General features: G+C 42.5%; 1 protein-coding gene across 10 annotated transcripts in view; it reads left to right on the top strand.

Annotated features, from left to right (window-relative positions):
* ERC2 (ELKS/RAB6-interacting/CAST family member 2) overlaps positions 1 to 23,745 on the top strand; it is a 985,497-nt gene that overhangs the window by 261,352 nt on the left and 700,400 nt on the right. For all 10 annotated transcript variants that reach the window (XR_007950813.1, XM_051979082.1, XM_051979112.1 and 7 more), the window contains one exon: positions 457 to 531. Coding sequence is in view for 9 of the 10 variants with exons in the window: in XM_051979082.1 (XP_051835042.1) it covers positions 457 to 531 (75 nt within the window). In the remaining variant the exon portion in view is untranslated. The remainder of the gene's footprint in view (positions 1 to 456; positions 532 to 23,745) is intronic.

Genomic DNA, 23,745 nt, shown 5'->3' with positions numbered 1-23,745 from the left:
CGCTCCTAATTGCTGCTCGGGAGCCCGGTAGCTAACGCGCTCCCTGATGCGGCTCCGCATTCAGCCGGGTCCTTTCGGCTTTTGTTCCCGGGCTCTGTGTGAGAAGAGCCCCCGGCGACGTGATTGGCCGGGGGAGGACGGGCTGTCTGGGCACATGCAGCAGCGTTGAAGAGTCTCTGGCCGCCGCTCCCTTGCCGGCTTTGTCACAGTTGCCATTAATAATTGATGGAAGTTTTAGAAATCGCGCATGTGCCAGCCCCGTTGCCTGTAACCTAGCCTCCAGGCAGCGCGGCGTTGGCAAGAGCCACCCGAGGGGGCCGCCGGGAGCGGGAGCACCTGTAGCCTTCGGCCGGCCGCCCACAAGCCCGGGCTTTGGGGATTCGGGGGCCGCTGTGGGAGCTGCTGGATGATGGGAGCATGAACCGTCAGGCTTATTTCTATCGTGTCCCTCCACAGGAGCTGCACAGAAGGACCCAACTTCAGCCGGAACCGGCCAAGACCAAGGCTCTCCAGACCGTCATAGAGATGAAGGTAGGGGCCGGGCACTCTCAGCCAGCTGCTGACGTTCGGGGGCAGCTGAGATGGGGAACATGCCATGAGTCTATCCATCTGTTACCCACCCCCCCCAACAGACAAACCAGTCCAAGCCAATGGCCTGTTTTGATGTGGTCATTTCTGTCGGGGATCCTCAGAGATAGATTCACTAGGGTCTCACTTTTGTGCAGGGGCTGCCCACCTACGTGGACTGGCTGGCGGCCGGCAGAAGCCATCTGCAACGCTTAACTGTTTGCAACAATTGCATTTTAAGAGACCCGGTCAGGCCGGTGTCCCCAGTTGGGTGACAAAAGCGGAGTTTGGCAGAGTCCGGCAGAGTCCGGCTTCTTTGTGCCCGGCAGAAAGGGCAGCGAACGATTGAAATAACATGATCAGAAAAAGGTTTTTTCCCTAGAAATAGACACTTTCCCGACTGTGTGTGGGGGTGTTAACCTGAGCACTATTTCTTAGTCAAGGTTGGAGATAATGACAGTAGAGAGAGCCAAGTATTTACAAATTTTCCCTCCCACATCCCTTCCCCCAACTCAGCTGTGCAGGTACCAGAAAAATAAGCTCAAAAACCTCCTAATATGTAAGGAGGGTTTTTTTTTTTTTGGTATCTAGAATAATTAAATACTCACTTGATAAACATGAGGAATAATGGAACAACAAAGTTTTATATAAGCTGATTTAAATGTATGATGTTCGGCTGACTTTTTATTTTTATTTTTTACTGAGGCAGTTGGGGTTAAGTGACTTGCCCAGGGTCACAGAGCTAGGAAGAGTTAAGTGTCTGAAGTCACATTTGAACTTAGGTCCTCCTAACTTCAGGGCTGGTGCTCTATCCACTGCACCACCCAGCTGCCCTCAGTTGACTTAAAAAAAATTAGTATCTAATAAACTGAAGCCTTTTCAGTTGAAAATCCTACCTTTGAAAAGGAAGCCCCCCAAAAATGTTTGCCCTGAGAATGGATCATTTGGGGCTTGACCAATTCCTACCTTGATGATGTCACCTTCGAGAAATAAAATAGCATCGCTTAGTGGGGACTTGTGCCCTTTGCCAGCTTAGGCAGTTGGCTGAACTGGGCTTGGGGCTTAAGAACAACTTGTTGGAAAACTCTAAAAGCTGAAGGAAACCCACTGCCCGTGTCTGTCTCTGCACAGAGTCCCATCCTACTGCCCACCTACTGAATACCCATCAGTATTCAGTAAACCCTTGAATTGTCTGTTCCAAAGACCCAAACCTGGGGTGGGGGTGGGGGGATAAAATCCATACCACTGAATCATCTATACATGAGTTCTCGATGGCTTCAGCCAAATACAGCTGTCGCCAAGGTCTCTGTACCTTGGGCTTGGAAGTTTTCATCCTGTCAGTCACGATAGAGAAGAGTAAACCCATTTAAAGGGGGCTTGATTTAAATTGGCTTAAAAATAACATGTATTCTGTGGATAAGAATTTTCATGATTTGTTAACCAGAGAAACAACATTAAGTAGAGTCTAGGGAGCCAGTTCTAGAGTCAGGATGACCTTTAGCTTGTGACATGTTCTAGCTAATGATAACAGTTAAGACTTTGGAGTCAACTTTAGTTCCCATTCGTCACTTACTACCTGCGTGACCAAATCTATAACCTCCCTGGTCCTCAGGTTCCTCAATCTATAGAAGGAGGGGATTATACTGGGTAACCTTTGAGGGTCCTTCCTCCTTTCATTCCATGATGTTTTAAATAGATGTCTTCCCATAAATCTATTAGCCAAACAACAAACATTTTCCAGTTCCTGCTCTATGTCAAGTGGTCTTCCAAGATAAAAATGAGACAGTCTTTGTCTTCAAGGAGAATACTTTGCTAAATGGGCATTAATTTATTCATAAGCACTAACCCTCTCCATATCCTGGCAACTTTTAATAAGTCACAGACAACTTGGGGTTGTCTCTTCTGGGTGTTCCTTTTACCCAGGAAATAAAATAAACAATTTGCCTGAACAGAAGAAAGTCTCAAAAGAAAAGGAAGCATGTTGTGCTCCTAGTACAATATCCGAAGGCTGCTGGCTAGTTCTCAGAAGTGAATGCTCTCCCAGAATTATTGATGGACCTTTAGGGCAGTTTTAGACACACTCTAGGTCCCTTTTCTGATGGTTTCTAATTATCTTTTTGAAAGGAACTAAGACATGATAAAATTGACGATTTAGAACTGAAATAGATCCTTGAGATCTCATTTTAGTTCCTGTTCACTGTTTCCATCATTAGAATTGCATGCCAAAGAGGGAACCCACTCCCACATAATTCTTAAAGCCAGTAAGTGAAATCTCCCCAGGAAATTCAGTGGAGTGACATGGAAATCCATTGTCAGGGTAAACACTGATGAACAAATTTATCGATAACTGGAAATCACAGTGCGTTCAAAGCTGGCAACACTCGGATCATTACATGGCATTTCTTTCTGGGCTGGAGTATGGAGGAATCTGTCATTCCTCAGTGCTCCATTTTACCTCTTTAGGATGAGATCCGCAGCAGGTTGTTAGAAGATCCCAGGCTCTCTGCATGCTTTCTCAGTGCTCAGAAGCTCAGGCTTTGATCTCCTTTTGTGCTACAAGTGATGCTCCTTTGTTTTTGGATGTGACGGGAAACAATGGAAGAAACTGAGATAATTGAAGAAAACTTAGATTCTAGAGCCAACCAATAGGGATGATTTGAGCAAGTAGGTGACTGTATGTTGGGTACAGAATGAATGAAACTGGCATTTCAACAGTGGTGAGAGCATCTGGCTCTCTCTGGGATAAAATTTAAAAATTAAAATTTGATGTCACTTTTGGCCAAAGCTTAGAATTGTACAACTTTTCCTAAAATTCCAAATTTTTAGCCTTAAAAAATGAACAAACCAAAAAAGAAACTAATTTCTGTGAAATGCTGCTTTGATTAGCAACAATCATTCATCCATACTTTGGTTCTCGAAATGGCTGCAGAACAACTTTTTGATTTCTTTCATGTTACCCATCGGGAAAAAGAGAGCAGTGTGATTCCATGAGCTCTTGCCCCCAATAAAGTCCTATTTGGAAACACCGAAAGGAAATTCTCTTTTGCACATCCGGTGAGTTTCCTGTCTTACCAAGTTAGTCTTCATGGGACAGATTCTCTGCACAGATCTTGACATCCCTCGAGCCTGCAGAAAGCATTTATCAGGGAGAGAATATAGAAGTCCTATTATCCCAGGTAGACGTGATAATTTTAAAGAAAGTACTATTCAAATCAATTGACAAAAGGATCTGGTACGAATAAAGTTATTTATGGTTTGTCTTCTTGCAGGGAAGACCATGTTTTAATTTTGATCGAGATTTGGTATGGCAGGTATGTTATGTATGGGTTTGCTCTAGAAAATTGCTTGTGTGTTTTAGAACCAGTGTGTGCCTTTGTAGATGTAGCTATCTTTCTCTTTTTCTTCTTTTAGTGACTCAACCTTTAAGTACTTAAAAAAACAAATTTCCTCTTTCCATTGTTATAAAATATTATGGACTGTTTAAAAAACCGATTCTTCCCTTCCCATCATGGAATCACGGAATCTCAGAATCGAAGGAGACGTTGGCAGTCATCTAGTCTAATTATCACCTAAATATAAATCCTTCTCCATCATCCCTGATGTGTCATTCTCCAGCTTGAACTTGAAGGTGTCCAAATTATGGAGAATATGTCCCTTTGCCCTAAGGCAGCCCATGCTGCCATTGGATCGCTTCAGTTATTTTTAGGTAATTTTCTTCCTCTCCCCCTCACATCCAGCCTAATCTGGTTTTCAACATCTGCCCTTTGCTCTTATTTCTGTTCTCAGGGACCAAGCAGAAAAAAGCTGATCTCTCTGGAGTGTACAAACACAATCCGATTGATTTTAATTTTTGATTATTATAAACGCTGGGATTTGTTCCATTTGGAGTCAGGAATAACAGCTTTTGTGCTTTTATTTGACATTATGAAACTAAAAAACAAGAAGAAGCAAAATGGACAGAATCTTGCTCCTGACTTTAAAGTCAGGAATAGCAAGTATCGGGTTTTCAGTCATTTTATAGCAAACATTTATGAAGCGCCTACTAAATGCCAGTCCTGAGCACTTATATTGCTTTAGGTGCTTTATGGTATCCTCTTGTGGATCCTGTGAGAGTTGTGCTACAAGGCTGCATTGAAGCTCATTTCGAGATCTTGAAGTGGTGGAGGTCTACTTTTGGCCAATTGAGGCCCCCGAGATTTGACCGGCCCTGAGGAATAGTTGCCAACAGGGAGTCTTTATTTTCTTTGAAAAATTGAGAGCTAAATGGGCTAACTGAAATGAAAAGACCCATCCATGTACAAATCCTTGCTTTTGGTTCATGGTGGGTCTGATAGTGGGTCAGAGCCTGGTAAGAGAAGTCGTTTCTCTAGGATCATCCATTTAGAGGGAGACACATTAGAGATGGTCTAACCCTATCCTTTTTATAGATGAAGGATCAGGCCCAGAGGAGGATGTCATTTACCCAACATCATACTGATAGTGTTGAAGGCGGATTTTTCCCAGATCCTGATGCTAATCCTGTGTCCTTCCTCCTACACTGATCTTCCAACCTCTTCTGTTGGAGAACCCTGTTAATTCCACACACGTACACACATTTACATATAATCCAAGTTTAATGATACATTCAACAGCTGTATGTGCAGACATGTATGTAGTATGCATGTATACATGTGAATATCTGGACTCGTATTATTCAGCACATGCATATCTAGCCAGGGGACTCCGAGCAACTTCCAAAATGGCAATAAGAATGGCATCTCTCTCCCTGGTTTGTTGAATCAGATGAAATAACATTTATGAAGCACTTTGTGACTTAAACGTGCCATGCAAACTCTAGCTATTTATTATTATTATTATTATTATTTGTATTTTTTCTGAGACATTTGGGGTTCAGTGACTTGCCCAGGGTCACCCAGGAAGTGTTAAATGTCTGAGGCCGGATTTGCACTCAAGTCCTCCTGACTTCAGGGCCGGCGCTCTATCCACTGTGCCCTCTAGCTGCCCCCTAGCTATTTATTATTGCATGTGCAAGAAATAAATGAATATATATTCATGTTTCTATGCAGATATATATAATATACACACATATGATATGGTATGTACATAATATACATACTTAGTAAATATAATCTACATGCATGCACAATGGAGATACATATATAAATACATGCACAAATACATACAGAGATGTAAACACACACCCATGGCCTATAATTTCATCACTCTTGCGAATCCTGGTAAGGAAAATCCCTCTACCAATATGGGATATACAGTCTTAGCCACCTCAGGGGTTTTCAGGGAGTAAGGGACTTGCTCAGGGTCATACTGTCAGTATGTGAAAGCCTTTGAACTTAGCTTCAAAGCCAGCTTTCCACCTCTTCCCTTACTTTTCCCTAGAGCATCAAACTCCCAGGGACATTTGGTCTTTATGGCCGAAGGCAATAAGACTTGGATTTGCAGTGGAACTTACTCTCACCTCCTTGTCACCCAGAGTCAGCTTTTCATAGAGGCCTATTAGTGGCTGTTCCACACTTGCTCAAAGCCTAGAAAAGGACTTGGGTGACTTCTTGTCCCTCGGTGGCTTGCCATCACAAGTATTTTCCTTGCCTGCCTTCTTTTTCAAGTCCATGCTATTTTTTTTAAAACAAGTTTTTAATCAATATTTTCTATTTTCTTCTATCATTCCAGTTATCTCAAGTATCCCTCCCCCTTCCCAAGAGCCCGTTTTTATAATTGTAATTTGTAGAAATTGTCATTGTAATTACAATTTGTAATTTTTAGGAATTAGAAATTTAGAAAAAGCCCTCACACGGCTCATCAATACACTGAAAATCTGCAGACCTGTGACATGTGTGACAACTAGGACCCCACAAAGGGGCCATGTGGGGATCTCCTCTGGTTTCATTTGATCAAACACGATATTTTGGTGCACATCGTTCTTTCCATTTCCTCTGCGATCGTTATTGTGTCATCAGTTCCTGGAGATCTTTCTAGTTTCTCTGAACTCATCCCAGATTATTTCTTACAGCACAGTCATATTCCATTGCATTCATGTACCCTGACGTCTTTAGCTGGTCCATGGCCCCCCGCTTGTCTTCTAACTCTTTATGATCACCAAAAAGTGTTGCTATAAATATTGTGGAACATCCAGGACTTTCTTCTTATCCGGGGCTCACTTGGGTTTGAGCCCAGGAATACAGTCGGTGGTTCAAGGGGTACAGACGTTTTAGTCACTTGATTTGCATAATTTCAAATTGCTTCCTAAAATGATGGTACCCGTTCAGAGCTCTACCCACAATGCATTTGTTTGCTTACGTCCCAGTCCCACATTGATAATTGCCATTTTTGGGGTCATTTCGCTCAGTGACTTTTGACAGGATGGGATAATGAACTTGGGGTTGGGAAAACCCTCATTTCCTTTCCTTACTGGATACTTACAAGCTTCATCTCCCCAAGGGGAAAATGGAGTCCATTGGCCCTAGTGCACAGGGTTATTGCGAGGCTCCCTGGGGCTGCCACACATGAACGGTGGGCGTTTTTCAAAGGGGTAAAGAACTGTCATTTCTTGGCTGATGCAGGTCTGGGGACACCAGAGATCTGCCGTGCTTAGGGAGCCTGACTGAGTGCTCTGGCCTGAGTTGCAAGAGCATTCATTCCATGACAAGAAGCCGGGCTGGTCCTGGAAGCTGCCATGATAACCTGAGCCGAGATGCAACCTGAGCCAAGTGCCGGTCGGCAGGGAGGAAGAGGCTCCCGCAGTTCTATCTTGGGGAGGAGCCACGTCCTGGAGATAAGAGCAGCTCCTGCCAATTCCGAGCCCACTGGGCTCCTTTCGGCTTCATGGTCTCGTCTCCTTGGAGTTAGAGTTGCTTATATAGTGTGTCTCCCAACAGAACAGGAGCTCCTCGAGAGCAGGGGCTGGGTTTTGTTCTTCTTTGTGTCCTCAGTGCTTAGTTAGCTTAGCACACAGTAGGCACTTAATAAGCTTAGCACACTGTCTGATACACAGTAGACACTTAATAAGGTTAGCACAGTGCTTGGTACACAATAGGTATTTACTCACTGCTCTTGAGGTGACTTTCCTTTGAGCCTGGATTTACTTATAGGACCTCTCCTCCCTAGTAGGTGTAGCCTGAAAAATGGTATTTGCCCCTTGCCCGGGACAGCAAGAAGGAGGCAGAGGCTCTAGGTTCTCTCCTGTAAGTGTGACCTGTCGGGAAGGGGGTTGGACCAGGTAGCCTTACAGACCCTCTCGCTCTGAATCCAGCTGTGAAAATATGGAGCAGAAAGGCGAGCTTGGGCTGGCGTCCCTTCTCTGCTGCTTCCTAGTGAGGTGACCTTAGGCACGTGACTCCCCTTACTTCCCTTTGCCCCTTCATAAAGTGAAGAGGGTGGACTGGGATTCTCGGCCATCTCTTAGTCTGGGGTTTGCAAAATTTCAGGGGCGGAGCCCCTGTGTTCACAGCTAGCTGTTTGACCTAGATTCTCCCTGCCTCAGTTTTCTTCATCAAATGTGCACCTGAAGAGGAGTTTATAAGATTATAGAATGGGGGTATGGGAGGGATGAAGTCTGCTCCCTCATTTTGCAGAAGAGATAAGGCCCGAGAGAAGTTTCTTGCCTAAGTCACATGAGGGATAATGATAATGGACATTGATCTAGTCTGGGATCAGGAAGATTCATCTCCTTAGTTCACATCCCACCTCAGACGCTTACTGGCTGTGTGACCCTGGGCTAGTCACTTCTCCCTGTTTGCCTCAGTTTCCTCATCTGTAAAATGAGCTGGAAAAGGAAACTGCTCCAGGATCTCTGCCAAGAAAGCCCCAAATGGGGTCATAGGTGGACATGACTGAAATGATGGAACAATAGCAACAACAAGGCTGAAGCAAGAGGCAAAGCCAGTTCTTTTCATCTTCCTAGCACTTAGTACTATGCCCAGCACTTAGTAGGTGCTTGACACCCATTTATCCTTTGATGGCTTCTCACTACAAATCAGTCCTCTCTTCTTTCCTGCTTGTGCTTTGCTGAATAAACAGACCAAGGGAGGAGGTTTGGTTTTCTGTGGAATTTGTGAGCAGAGAGCAAACGGAAGCTCTCGGAGCTCAGCAATAGCCCTTGGCCCTTGAGGAGAGCTGATTCAGTAGCCCAGGAATTGTCCTTGGCCCTTGAGGAGAGCTGATTGGCTCTCGGCCCTTGAGGAGAGCTGATTCAGGAGTCCAGGAATGGTCCTTGGCCCTTGATGAGGGCTGATTGGCTCTTGGCCCTTGATGAGGGCTGATTCAGGAGCCCAGGAATGGTCCTTGGCCCTTGATGAGGGCTGATTGGCTCTCGGCCCTTGAGGAGAGCTGATTCAAGAGCCCAGGAATGGTCCTTGGCCCTTGAGGAGAGCTGATTCAGGAGTCCAGGAATGGTCCTTGGCCCTTGATGAGGGCTGATTGGCCCTTGGCCCTTGAGGAGGGCTGATTCAGGAGCCCAGGAATGGTCCTTGGCCCTTGATGAGGGCTGATTGGCTCTTGGCCCTTGAGGAGGGCTGATTCAAGAGCCCAGGAATGGTCCTTGGCCCTTGAGGAGAGCTGATTCAGGAGTCCAGGAATGGTCCTTGGCCCTTGATGAGGGCTGATTGGCCCTTGGCCCTTGAGGAGGGCTGATTCAGGAGCCCAGGAATGGTCCTTGGCCCTTGATGAGGGCTGATTGGCTCTCGGCCCTTGAGGAGGGCTGATTCAGGAGTTCAGGAATGGTCCTTGGCCCTTGATGAGGGCTGATTGGCTCTTGGCCCTTGAGGAGAGCTGATTCATCGTGGCCTGCCCTTTGTGAAAGCAGAAGCCCCATGAGTCAACCTCTGGTGGTAGAGTTGGGGCCGCCATCTCTTAGGGTATCACTCACGAGTCTGCCTTTTTGGCCGGCTTCCTAGATCATAAATCATGTCTTCTCAGGGTGTAAGCTCCGTGATGGCCAGTTGAAGGTGATGGACTGGTCTAATGGGAAGGGCCCGGGGTGAAGAATCGGCCGGCCCAGTTTCTAGGTCCTGATGTTAGTTCTGTCTTCCACTGAAAAAGGCTGCCCGACTTATGTTGTTCTCTGATAATGTAACTAAGATACTCTGTTCAGCCGATGGCCGTAGCCAGGATGGCCTTCGCCTTTGGGGAGAGACTTTAGAGGGCAGTCATCATCTTTCCAGTAGCACAGACTCAATCGAGCTTAGTAACTGGTTGGCAAAAACGATCAGTCGATGGGGCAGCGATCCATGGAAGGCACCCCGTGGCTGCTCCAGCTGAGTTCTTCTGTGCTCCGCCCGGTCCCCCCAACAGTGGCCTTTTGAAGGCTCTAGGGTCCTCCGCCTTCCCCAGTCTTAGCGTGATGTCTCCCCACTTTATTAGATTTGTCTTTTAAAAAGTGATCTGTGTGCATCCTTCCGCTTCTTTCCCTGGGGACGACAAGAGCTAGTCATACCTCGGGGTGGCCTAAGATGCTTATTGACTCCTGGACAGAGAGCCAGCTGCCTGCTTGAGTGAAGGTGGCTGCTAAAATGTCGATTTTTAACTTGTTTGTTTCTTTGACCTTAGCCATGGCTCCTGGGTTGGATGTTGAAGAGAGACAGCCCTCCCCGCTCCCCAGTGCTTCAGATGACCTAGTACTGGCTGTTTACTTAGGGATTGTAATTTCCTTGCTGGCTGGAGGGGGAGCCAGGAGGCTTGGGGAGTCAACCACAAGGCTAATGTCAACTTCCCCCTCTAAGTTTCCAGCGTGATAATGCTCGGTCCCGTGCCCCAGATGGAAAGTCACTGAATTTCCCATCAGTCCGCCTGCCCTGTCGGTCCGCCCTGCTTGGACTCATGTGGCCCCGTGGCAATTTCCATGGACCGAGCCAGTGTGGACACAGATTCTGTTTCCGTGTCTCTCTAGATCCGAGGAGATCAGAGGCAGGATGGGCAGAACAGGGAATTGGTCTTGGGGACAAGAAGACCAAGTACAGGGAAGCTCCTCTCTCCTACTTTCTCTGCTGGGAATTCCCCACATTAGTGAAAGAGCAAAAAGGAAGGGGGAGCGTCCCAGAGAGCAGCACCAAGAAGAGGGCAGAATTCTTCATTCAACCTCTTTGTGAAAAATCAGGGTTTCAAATCCTTATCTTTTCATATTCCCTTCCCCCTTCCCCCCAATATTGCTGAGATGGGGTGCTGGGGCGACTAATTCTACTGAGGTAGAGCTCCAGCTGCTCCTTAGAATGATGGGGAGGGGGTGGAGATGACAAGGCATCCCTGGGTGGGGTGAGGCCGTGAGGCCCAAGTGATACCTACTTTCTCATCTGGAAGCTATTTGGGTGACTCAGTCCTTCTCCGGGACCGTCCCTGCCCAGCTGTCTGATGTTCAGGGACGGATGAAAGCACAAGAATAACACGGCTTCTCCGTGGGGAGCCTCCCCCCATCAAGGGCCGTTGTCCCTTTTGTGTTCCCTGCCCCATCCTTTCATACATGGCCGTCAGCCAGCAGACACTGTATTTTTCCGAGGGTACTTGGGAGTCTCTCCTTTGGGGACATTTATGGCAATTTAGAAATCTTTGCTTAGCTTCCCATCAGACCCTTGTTCTTCCATGCCCAGTTACATGCCCAAGGCATCCCATAGACCTCAAAGGAGCTCTCCTAGTAGATGTTGAGGAAATGCAGTGAAGGCTGTGGAGACTTTGTCATCATGGGCAATTCAGCAGGGGACTTCTCTCTCTTAATGGGGATTATAAAACTTTTATGATTTCCTAGTTAGGTCCCAGGGAATTGGCATCTGGAGATCAAGGGACTTGGAAAGCCTCAGGGGCAGGGGGGACGTTGTGCTGTGACTTCAGAGAGGAGCAGACCCAAGTTCACACCCTGTCTCAAACTCTTACTAGCTATGGGACCTCAAGAAAGTCACTCCTCTCGTTTTCCTCATCTGTAAAATGGGGGAAATAAAGTCACTGGAACTTTCCTACTAGTGTTTTTGTGAAGATGAAATGAAATCATACACACAAACACAGGTATATGCAGATGTATACATATAGAAAATATACACAGTGTATATACGTATATACTCACATTGTGGAGATACACATACTATACATAATGAATTGCAAAATTTACAATTCTATATACGTGGCTGAAAGCATTATCCTTGATTGTGATTGTGATTGTTATCATTCCACTAGTTCCCTCAACCAGGGAATGTCAGAGGTAAGAGCTAAACCTAAGCCTTCCATCCTCGAGCTCTTGGCTCATTCTGTGCCGTGCATTTTTTTTTTCTGAAATAAAACCTAAGTAGGATGTTTAAAAGTAATAGAACTAGAACATAGTGTGCCCTTAAACCAAATAGAAATCGTTTTGCACTTAGCATGTCATCTTTTGCTTCCATAAATGTGTGGACCCTTGAGAGCTTTTTATATCTTAAGGAAACAATTTGTGGAACCAAAATGTGAGGAATTTCTTTGAGGTTGCTGATAGCTTTTATCTATCTATGTACTTTTCTCCTTCAGTCTTCATATTCCTCATCATTTGATACTGTTGACCTTTCTTATTCCTTTCTTTCCTCCCTCCTTTCCTCCCTCCCTCCCTCCCTCCCTCCCTCCCTCCCTCCCTCTCTCCCTTCCTTCCTTCCTTCCTTCCTTCCTTCCTTCTTTCCTTCCTTCCTTCTTTCCTTCCTTCCTTCTTCCTTCCTTCCTTCCTTCCTTCCTTCCTTCCTTCCTTCCTTCCTTCCTTCCTTCCTTCCCTTCCCTTCCCTTCCCTTCCCTTCCTTCCCTTCCCTTCCCTTCCCTTCCCTTCCCTTCCCTTCCCTTCCCTTCCCTTCCCTTCCCTTCCCTTCCCTTCCCTTCCCTTCCCTTCCCTTCCCTTCCCTTCCCTTCCCTTCCCTTCCCTTCCCTTCCCTTCCCTTCCCTTCCCTTCCCTTCCCTTCCCTTCCCTTCCCTTCCCTTCCCTTCCTTCCTTCCCTTCCCTTCCCTTCCCTTCCCTTCCCTTCCCTTCCCCTACAGTCTTCTACCTGTACAGAGAAGCTGAGGTAGATACCTGCTCCTATCTTCTCATTGGGGCCAAGTTGGTCATTAAAACTTTCCAGCTTCCAGTTTCTTTCTTCCTTTCTGTGGAGGGAAGGGAAGAAATATTTATTAAGCACTTACTGTGTGCCAGGCACTGTACTGAGGATAGATATACATGCAAAAAAGATAGTACCTACTCTTTTGGAGCTCACATTCTAATAGAAGAATATATAAAAGGAGACAAAAAAAGGGGTTGGGAAGAGGGAAAGCTCTTTAGTGCTAAAGCCCAGAAAATCAAGAATAGGACCTGAGAGGGAAATGAAGGCAGATGGGCCTGGACCCCTCCACCAATGGAGGCTCACCAATGGAGAGGTCACGATACAATGTAAAGAAAGTATTTTTGTTTTGGGGATTTTTAATCCACGAAAAATATTTGAATTCTTTCTACTTGTGAAAGGCCAGTTTGTACCTTCTTATGCTACAATTCTTCATCTTTTCAAGGTCTGATGATTAAAAACAAAAAATAAAAACTAACCCAGAACCAGTGATGAGCAGTGAGTTCTGTTTTTCTAATGGATTTCATGCCAAACCTTTCCTTCTGCTTCTGGTGATTAACTTGGCCCTTTAGAACAGTGGTTAGCCCCACACAATAAATCTTTCCAGAGACAGCCCCGCTCTACATGGCCAAAGGTTGTAGGTTTGGAAAGTCCTACTCTCATCCCCAGCAAGAGAGATTTTAAAAGGGAAACCGACCAGAGCCTCTGTGGTGTCCAGTAATAATAGTTTCATGTTTTATTCTAAATAGAGGGCGATATAATTGTGCAGGGACATTTCCTTCCCATTGGATCATGTCTTCTTTAGACTCAGTTGACCCTTTTTGGATTTCTCGTCTTCGACCGTGTCCCCGGACAAAGCCATGGAAGACAGCAGGCTTTGTGGAGGGCCCTTTGATAAAATGGAAAGAAAAGATATCGGCTTTCATCTTTTATAATGGATTACTGATCACTTCTTAGTACATGGGGAAGGAAGAGTACATGGTGACACCCAGTAATGGGCCAACTGTCAGAGCGGATGAGTCAATTATATTGCCTTTCTGATTTCCTGCCTACTCTCTCCCTCCCTCCTTCCCCCACAATGTTCCACTGTTCCTAGAGAGGAACAAAATCTGTTTCTCAGTTACTTAACAGAACTATCATGTTTGATGTTAAAAGGAAAAGTAATGGTGCCTCAAGAAGATGAGGAGGGTCCCCCAAGTCATTCTGAGTGGTTTGCATGCATATGAACATATCTGTTTTATGTGGGCACGTGGGTATGTCCATAACTTGGTATTGTGTTTGCGGTTTGTTTTTTCAATGTTGATTTTAACTCAACTAGATCATAACAGAAAAGTCCTTTGATTTTTTTATTACCTTTGGAAATTCTTCTCCTGTCAGTTTATCTAGAATTTTGTTGTTATTGTCCATACTATCATGATTTATATCATAAGTTGATAATCCAGTTCCAATGTTTACAAAGCATTTTTGTATCTACAGTCCTTTGAGATAACATAAATATCTTTTCTCTTTTTATTGATGATGATATATCTGTGACATACGTGTATATATATATAGAGAGAGAATCCCTCAAAAACAAATCCTTCTGCCAATATACATCAGCAACTCCTCTATACTTTCTGATTTTTGGACTCTGTAACTGAAATTTGGCCTTTTCTTTAATGGTTTAAAAACCTAATTCTGTGAAGGGGTTCAGGAAACTTCACCAGACTGCTAGAAGTCTGTGACCTCGTTAGAGAGGGTTAAGACATCTCTCTTAGGGAGTAGTCTAGGGCAGGAGGGTCAAATGAATCCCATAAAACTTCAGATGAAAGTTAAATGGGGAAATATTTAATAAAATAAATAAAAACAATATAAAACCTAGATAATATTAATATGTGTTTTTTTGAAGTCAACTATAGCCAGCACATATCCTCTTGTAGAGATTAATGGCCTCCCTTCCAGTTGAGTTGGATACCTCTGACCTGGAGGACTGGGAGGTTCAGTAGCTTGCCTGTATCTCAGAGGTGGGAGTTCTGATGTCAAAGTCTGTCCTCCACTCATGTGTGTACGGTATCATGACCCTAGCATTCATATGGAACTTGAAGATATGTTTAGCACTTTGCAAACTTTATGTCCTCACAACAACCTTGGGGGGTAAATGCTAGTGTGAGATGGAGTACCAGACTTGGAAGCTGGAGACTTCCGATATCGCCTTTCCTCTTCTTTGATGGCCGCAATCTTTATCCAGATTGGTGAGATGAGAGCTTTATCAAGGACAGAAAACAACCTGGAATGATGGACAAGAAATGAGAATCCTGGGGTGATGGTGGGGGATCCTGTGAGTAGCACCTCAAATATGAAAGTGCTATCTTGGACTTTCAGGATCCATGTCTTTGACTGTTTCCCTCCTCTTTTTGCTCTTCTGTTGTTTGCAGAACATAATTCATCTAATGATTTCCTTCAAAATTTCTCATTGATCCCATTAAATTCAGATCTTCCCTAGCAGAGTCAAGGAAGGTAATTATCCAAGTAGATCAAGGGAGCAAAGGTCTAATGATGACTTCCGAAAATCCAGAAAATTATGTTAATTCTATAAGACTTTTTTCATGTAAATCTTGGCTAAGACAAAAAACTATTGGTTTACAGACTCACTTCATCTTATTATAACCTACACAGAAAATAAAAATGAAATGAGGGGGAAAACATTTTAAATAGTACAATAGACTGTGATGTATTTGGACCAAAATTTTTTACAGAGGAAAAAAAAATCATCTACTCACTACTTTTCTTTCATTAGATTACTGAAGTTTAATAATGATGATAATAATAAAGTAGTAATAATTTTAAAACAAGACTCCTGCATTTACTAGTTTTATAACTTTAGGCAAGTCATCTAATCTCACTGCATCTTAGTTTCTTTGTCCAGAACTTCACAACAATGGTCATTCCACCATATACCTCCCGAGGTTGTTGGGTAGGTCAGATTGCCAACATAGATAAAGCAATTTTAGCTAATCGCTGCAGTGGATGACTCAGTATCTCATAGACCTGTGATGTTGTTTTAAATTAATGAGAGAGGGTTGGCTTTGGAGTCAGAAATGCCCAAGTTCAAAGCCTGAATCAGGCATTTACTAGCTATATGATTAAGGACAAGTCCTTATTTGATGCCATTTTAGAATTTCTAAGTTGCCTTTCTCGGGTGTGTCTACTCTATCCTCGGTGTGTCTGTCAGTGTCTTCTGTAGAAGCCGTTATCATCCTCAGTTTTGGGGGGGTGTACCCTACTACCAACCTTCAGAGAAAGTCCAAGTCTTCTGACTTTTTAGAATTCAGTCTTTTTTTTTTTTTAATAATTTTTTATTGATAGAATGCATGCCAGGGTAATTTTTACAGCATTATCCCTTGCATTCATTTCTGTTCTGATTTTACCCCTCCCTCCCTCCACCCCTTCCCTGAGATGGCAAGAGTCCTTTACATGTTGAATGGGTTCCAGTATATCCTAGATACAATATATGTGTGCAGAACCAGTTTTCTTGTTGCACAGGGAGAATTAGATTCAGAAGGTATAAATAACCCGGGAGGAAAAACATAAATGCAAGCAGTTTATATTCATTTCCAGTGTTCTTTCTCTGGGTGTAGCTGCTTCTGTCCATCTTTGATCAATTAAGGCTCTCTTTATCGAAGAGATCCACTTCCATCAGAATACATCCTCAAACAGTATTGTTGTTGAGGTATATAATGATCTCCTGGTTCTGCTCATTTCACTCAGCATCAGTTCATGTAAGTCTCGCCAGTCCTCTCTGTATTCATCCTGCTGGTCGTTCCTTACAGAACAATAATATTCCATAATGTTCATATACCACAATTTACTCAACCATTCTCCAATTGATGGACATCCTTTCATTTTCCAGCTAGAATTCAGTCTTAACAATCTTCTTCCCCTTATTCTTGCCCGTAACTAGATTAGGCTTCAGCCAAAACACTTTTTATTTTTTTATATATTTTTAAAATTTATTTTAATTTTTCATTTTTTTATTAAATCTTTTTATTTGCAAAACACATGTATGGATAATTTTTCAACATTAACCCTTGTAAAACCTTGAGTTCCAAATTTTCTCCTCCTTACCCCCATCCCTTCCTCTAGATGGCAGGTAATATAATACATGTTAAATATGTTAAAATATTAAACATGTTAAACTATATGTAACGGAAACTCTTGCTGGAATGCCCAATTGTACATTGGCTTGCTGTGCCCTCTATAGGCTTGCAGGTATGTCTGATTCTTCCATTGAATCCAAACACTGCCTCAGTGACTCATCTGGTTTCATCCATTGATCACAATGTTTTACTCCTTCCAAGTTAATTAAGGATTTTTTTTTTTTACATCTAGTTTATTCTTTTGATTGATTGGTTGGTTCAATAGAGATAGTCTGGACTTTTTGTAATTACATTCATGGGGGAAGGAGAACACTTTCTTATAGATACCAGAAGGTCTCAAGAAAGAGAGTCCTCAGTATTTAAGGTTAAGCTGATAAAGGAGGTGGCTTTCTACTTATTAGCAGAGCAGGAGCCTCCTCATTCAAAATTGCCTTCTTCTTTGAAAAAGTGGGAGTACAGATCTTCATGAACTTTTAGATCTTGAAGAAATTATGAAATGGAGCAGGAAATGAGTAGTAGTTGCAAGGACAAGTGTACAGATTGTCCCTAAAACTTTAGTGCCATTTAAAGCTTTAATGGAGCTAATAGTCTAAAACTATGCTGAGACTTTTGGAACATGATGTATGATCTAATACAGCCACATTTTAGCAGTTTCTCTACTCTGAATAGCTTTGGTGGCTAAAAAGAAATCTTCACTCCTAATTCCTCAAAATAAGATGGAAAGGAGAATCAGTTGCCATAGCCACCATTTTGTTTGCGTCCCATTTCAGGAGTTGCATTTCCATCACTGCTTCTTGGCTTTCTTGGCCAACTCTCCATTTGTCCAAGTACAAAGGTCATTGTCTTTTGAACCCGAGATCCCCTTTGTCTCCTTTATCTCCCACTCTTGGAGAGAACTGAAATCATTTTCTCACATTTCTTTCCCACGGGGCACAAGGCTTCCTGTAGATTGCCAGGGTCGATTTCTGCTTCTTTTGAAGCAGTCTTCCTAAATGGGACAGGATTATTACCCAGAAAGCATATTCTTCCTGAAGTGTCTCCTATAATACCATTCATTCTTCTTCTAGCTCGACATAACGCAGAACACCCTGAATAAAAATGAAAAGGATGTTCATTAGTTTAGGAAAATTGCCCTAAATCCAAAGCCATCTCACAAATTTGCTTTTTTGTTTTGCCCAGTTTCTAATGGGAAGAGGCCAATGAATCTTCACTAAATTTCAGGACTTAATTTTTAATCTGTTTTGGGATTTCTTTGCTCCAATATTATTCCCAATAGTCCAGCGAAAAGCTCTATGTAACTCTTTTCAGAGATGGCATTTTCATTAATTGCTAACTGACACCTCATGTGTTGGCAAAAAGCCAAATTCACAACAGCCAATCATCAGAAGCCAACTGTTTCGACACCAATTGGTGACAAATTAAAGATGTACAAAGAGTACAGGATGTAAAGGACTTGTAAGAAAGTCAACAAGAGCATTTATGGTAACCTTAGACTCATTATGAGGTGTTTAAAGATCTGGGGACTCTGCAGATATTTCCACAGTGAAACTCACTCCTGGATACTGGACATGTGGATTTTAGAAACAGACATATTGGTAAACAGAAGGCATAACAGATAGCATCTCCTACATAAGGTTTTTCTTGATTCCCCCAATTATTAATGCTCCTACTTCCCAACCCACCAGGAAATTATTTAGTGCAGGATTTGTATTTATTTGCCCTGTACATATTAATTTTTTAGATAATATATTTTTTCCAAATTCATGTAAAAAAGGTTTTCAACATTGATTTTTTATAAGATTTTGAGTTCTCCCTTCTTTCCCCTTCCTGTGCTAGCAAGTAATCTCATATATGAATTCATTTTAAATATATTTGCATTTGAGTCATGTTGAGAAAGAAAAATCAGAACAAAGGGGCAAACATAAGAAAGAAAAAAGCATGACAAAAGGAAGGTGAAACTACTATGCTTTGATCCATATTCCGTCTCCATGGTTCCTTCTCTGGACGTGGATGGCATTTTCCATTCAAAGTTCATTGGAATTGCTTTGAATCAGAGTTTCTGAGAAGAGCTGTCTGTCACAGTTGATCATCATGCAATCTTGCTGTTGCTCTATTATACATCTTAATTTAGCCTTGGCGTAATGTTGGCTCCTTCTCAGCACCTAGCCCAGTGCCTGGCACACAGTAGGTACTTAATGAATCCTTGTTGAATCGAATGATCTTCCCTCTCTGCTCTCTCACACGGTGATAGATGTCATCTCATCAGCTCTCACAGACTCAATGATCGTTTCTGAAGATGATTCCTAGATGTAATAGATCCAATCTTATTCTCTTCCCTGGGACTTCTCCAACTGGATAGCGTAGACCTCTGAACTCTACATGTTCCAAACAGAAAGAACTCATTTCTCCCCCTGAGCTTTCCTTCCTTCCCATCTTCTCCACAGCCATCAAGAAAACCACTATCTTCCTTCTCAGTTAGGATTACAAGTATAATTTCATCCTCCATCACTGACTGGTACTAACCCCACGTACCCAATCCATTGACAAATTTTAATATATTTCTACCTTTACTATTTTTACCTTTTTCTCTTGTAAAGGTCCCTTTCTCTCCTCTGATGCTAATTCTATTGTATGAAGGTCCCATTCTAACCTTAAACCTCTTCTTGCCTAGACATGGCAGCAGATCCTGACAGCTTCCTTACCTCAGCCCAGCATTTTCTAAGTTGCTCAAGTGACTTTGCTAAAGGAAAAAGGTCACCTCCCTGACCCCTGTTCCATTCAGTACATCCTAGTGACTCCCTGTTGCTTCTGGGATCAAACAGAAAATCTTTTGTGTGGCCTTTAAAGCTCTCAAAACTTGGCTTCTTTATACTTTTAATTCCCCTTTATTTTTATTTATTAATATTAAATTGATTGATTAATAAATAATATACTTTACTCCTTTTTTATGTACTTTTTAATTAAGCCGTACTGGCCTCCTTACTGTTCCTTGTATACGAGCCATCATTTTGCCACTCCATGCTTTTTTCCATTGGTTCATCCCCTAAACCTGAAATTCTCTCCCTCTGCATCTTCCTCATTAATGTCCCAGGTTTCCTTCAAAACCCAGCTAACATCTCCCCTTCTGCAAGAAGCCCTGCTTGGTAAGGCCATTCTTCTGACATCACTTCCCTATACCTTGCATGCACTTAATTATACATTAACTCCTTCTTAGAATACAATCTCCTTAAGGGCAGTCATTGTTTGGGCAATTTAACATAATGCCTGGCACATAGTGGATGCTCAATAAATGCTTATTGATTGATTAATTGAATCCAACAGCATAAAATGTATTTTAGAAGTTATAGGGGAAAGGACCAGCTTCTTGACAGCACTGCACTGCTCTTACAATTAGGAGATCTGGATTCTATTTGAGGTTCAGACACTTTCTGGATACAGCCCCTTGTACAACTCAGTTTACTTCACAGAGCTTCAGTTTTCTCATCTGGAAAATGGGGACATTAATACTTCTTTCTATGGTGGTTACCAGAACAGAGACTTAGAACTAGAAGGGACCTTTGAGGTTATCAATTCTATTTCTCTGATTGCCTCTTGGATTTTATGGTTATTACATAGAAATGCTGTTTATTTGGAGAATTACCTAGAATCCAGGATAGTCAATGTCTTGGGTCATACAGCTAAGGTGTCATTAGAAATGGGGCATAAAACAAGATCTTCTTTCAACAAGGCCAGCTCTCTCTGTCTCTATCTCTGTCTCTCTTTTCTGTCTCTATTTCTCTCTTTTCTGTCTCTGTCTCTGTCTCTTTCTTCTCTTTGTCTCTGCTTGTTTCTCTTTGTCTCACCACTCTATTTCTCTCTCTTTTCTCTGTCTCTCTTCTCTCTCTCTGTCTCTCTTCTTTCTCTCTCTCTCTCTTCTCTCTCTCTCTCTCTCTTTCCCCCCCCCCCTCTCTCTCTCTCTCCTCACTGTCTTTGTCTCTTCTTTCTATCTGTCTCTCCTCTCTCTCTCTGCTTGTCTCTCTCTCTGTCTCTCCTCTCTATTTTAGTCTCTCTCTCTCTTCTATCTCTTTCTGATTGTCTTTGTCAGTCTCTTCTCGCTGATTCTGTCTCTGCTTCTGCTGTGCCATCCTTCCTTTATAAATACATGCTTGATTAATTTTCAAATTCTAGAAAAATGACCAGTGGTTTGTCACATTAGCCAGAAATGTAATGATTATAGCATTTGTCCGTGTGTCCCTGAAGCCCAGCATGGTGTTTTGTATAAGATATACAGAATCTTTGAATATTCAATATTTCCTCTTTTTTCATTAAATCAGTCGATTGGACTTGAAGCTAACAGAGGTCGCCATGTTTTCTTTCATCCTGGAAAAAGCAGGTCCCTCTAATCATTAGCATCCATGTTTAATGCATGACATTTCCAATCACAGTAAAGTTCTGTTCAGTCATGGTTGACATCAAAGTTAGAGGGAACCTCTGGGACCACGCCCACCAACCTGGGCCCAAGAAAGACTCCTGCCCTCCTGTCTTGTGAAAAAGGGCCATCCATTGTGTGGTGTGTTACATTGCCTTCCTGGACAACCTGTTTTGCTTTTGGCTACCTCTTTTTTTTTCCTTTTGTCAAATCTTAATTTACCTTTCTCCTATTTCAACCAGTTGGTTAACAAGCATTTATTAAGCATCTACTGTGTACCAGACAGTATAATGAGTGCCATGCATATGCAGAAAAGTAAGAGATGGCTCTCGCCCTGGGGGAGCTCATAGGCTAATGGGAGAGACAACATGGGGACCCTTGGATCTGACAAGGTGTGACCAATATAATCAACAGAAGCAGAGAAGAAACTCACATTTTTTTATGAAAGCTTTTTATTTTCAAAACATATGCATGGATAGTTTTTCAACACTGACCCTTGGAAAACCTTGTGTTCCAATTTCCCCTCTTCCCCTAGATGGTAAGTAATCCAACATATGTCAAACTTGGTAAAATATATGTTAAATCCAATATAGACATACATATTTATACAATTATTTTGCTGCACAAGAAAATCAGGTCAAAAAGGAAAAAAAAATGAGAAAGGAAAAAAAGCAAGCAAACAAAACCAAAAAGAGTGAGAATGCTCTATTGTGACCCACACTCAGTTCCCACAATGCTTCTCTGGGTGCAGATGGGCTCCATCACAAGCTCATTGGAACTGGGTCTGAATGGTCTCATTGTTGAAAAGAGCCACATCCATCAGAATTGATCATTGCATAGTCTTGTTGTTGCTGCTGAGACACTTTTAAAAGGACTGGAAAGACTTCTTATAGAAGGTGGGCTTTAGCTAGGACTTGAAGGATGCCTCCCCTTAATCCTTGTTCTGTATTCCAGAGCTGAGAAGAACAAATCAAATTTCTCATCCACACCATAAAACTTAAAATTCTTGTAGGGAATAATCATATCCTTCTGAAGTCCTTCCCCCACTCCCACCCCCAGGCTAAACCCTTTTAGTCTCTTTAATCAACTGATGCTTTAATGATCTGTGGTCTTCACACCATCCTTGGGTCTTCTCCTAAATGTGTGCCAAAGAACTTAGCTCAGTGCCTGACAAACAGCAGATTCTTAATAAATGGTTGTAGACTTGACTTCTGAGAGTATTGAGAAGTGCTTTGCTTAGAGTGAACAGGACACTTGCCTTCGAGTCATGATGATCTGAAATCGAATCTGTTCTTAGATAATTATTAGTTCTGGACAATTCATTCTAACCCTCTGACTGTCCATATCAACCTCTGTTTTTTCATTGATAAAATGGGGAAAATAATAATAATAGCTGTCAAACAAGGATGTTATAAGGATCAAGTTAGATTAGGCATGAAAAAGCCTTCAAGTACTCACTGTTATTATTAACACCCCCCTCTCAGCTGTCAGTATCTTTCCTAAAATGTCTAGAACTGGATAAACTCCTTAAGATATTGTCTTACTGGGACAGAGGATAACAAAATGTTGACACCCCTTGTTGCTGACAGTGTTCCTCTCTTAAGATTAGATTAGGATATCAATAACTTTATTGGATGCCGTGTTACTGTTGACTCATGTTGAGTTTATGGTCCACTGAAACCTCAAGATATTTTTTTTAACTTGATCTGTTCTTCAGATCCACCCTTTTCTTCCTGAACTTTGAATGTGGATTTTTAAGAAACCAAGTATAGATCTTTTCTTTACTTTATCTTTCATAATTCCCATCTCATTAAATTCTGTTTTCATTCTTTTGAGATCTTTTTGGATAGCCTCACCAATCGTGACAGCTCTCTTTTCCCACTTCATAACATCTGCAAATTTGGCAGGAATGTCTGCCGAGCTTTCATCCAAGTCAGAGATAAAAATGTTCAACAGCCCGGGCTAAAGCTTGATCTCTGGGGTACTTCACCAGAGACATCCCTGCAAGATAACAGTGAACTCAGTGGCTACTCTTTGGGTCCCATCATTCCCCTGGTAGCATTGGTGTCTATTCCAAAATTCTCCACCCTGTCAATAAAGATAGAATGAGGTAGTCTATTAAATGGAAAGCTAGATATAATTTATCTTCATCATTTCTTAGATTCAACCAGGCTGGTCGTCTGCTTTGTGCGACATGACCCATTCATGATGAAGTCGTGTTGGCTTTTAATAATTGCTATTTCCATTCTGCAGTGTTCACAAATCACCCTTTTAATAATGTGTTATATTCTTTTTCTAGAAGCAGAAATGAAACTCACTTGCGTGTCAGTGGCAGACTCTACTAGCATCCCTTTGTGGAAAATCAGGAAATTTGTCCTTAAATCTTGTAACCCAGCACCTATTATTTATGATCTTCCAAAGATTCCCAACAATGGATCCCATAATCACATCAACTAATTCTTTCTGGATATTGTAGTTTAATAGATCCAGGGCTTGGGGACTGGAATTCTTTGGAAAACCTGGGTGTTCTCTGAACATCTGTCTCATCTCTGCTTTTGACTCCTTGTTAACTCTTTTTGTTCCATCT

The sequence above is a fragment of the Antechinus flavipes genome, chromosome 1 (assembly GCF_016432865.1).
Source record: "Antechinus flavipes isolate AdamAnt ecotype Samford, QLD, Australia chromosome 1, AdamAnt_v2, whole genome shotgun sequence".
NCBI classification, from domain to species: Eukaryota; Metazoa; Chordata; class Mammalia; order Dasyuromorphia; family Dasyuridae; genus Antechinus; species Antechinus flavipes.
Note: the sequence above shows the minus strand (reverse complement) of the source record. Positions and strands in the feature narration are given on the sequence as shown.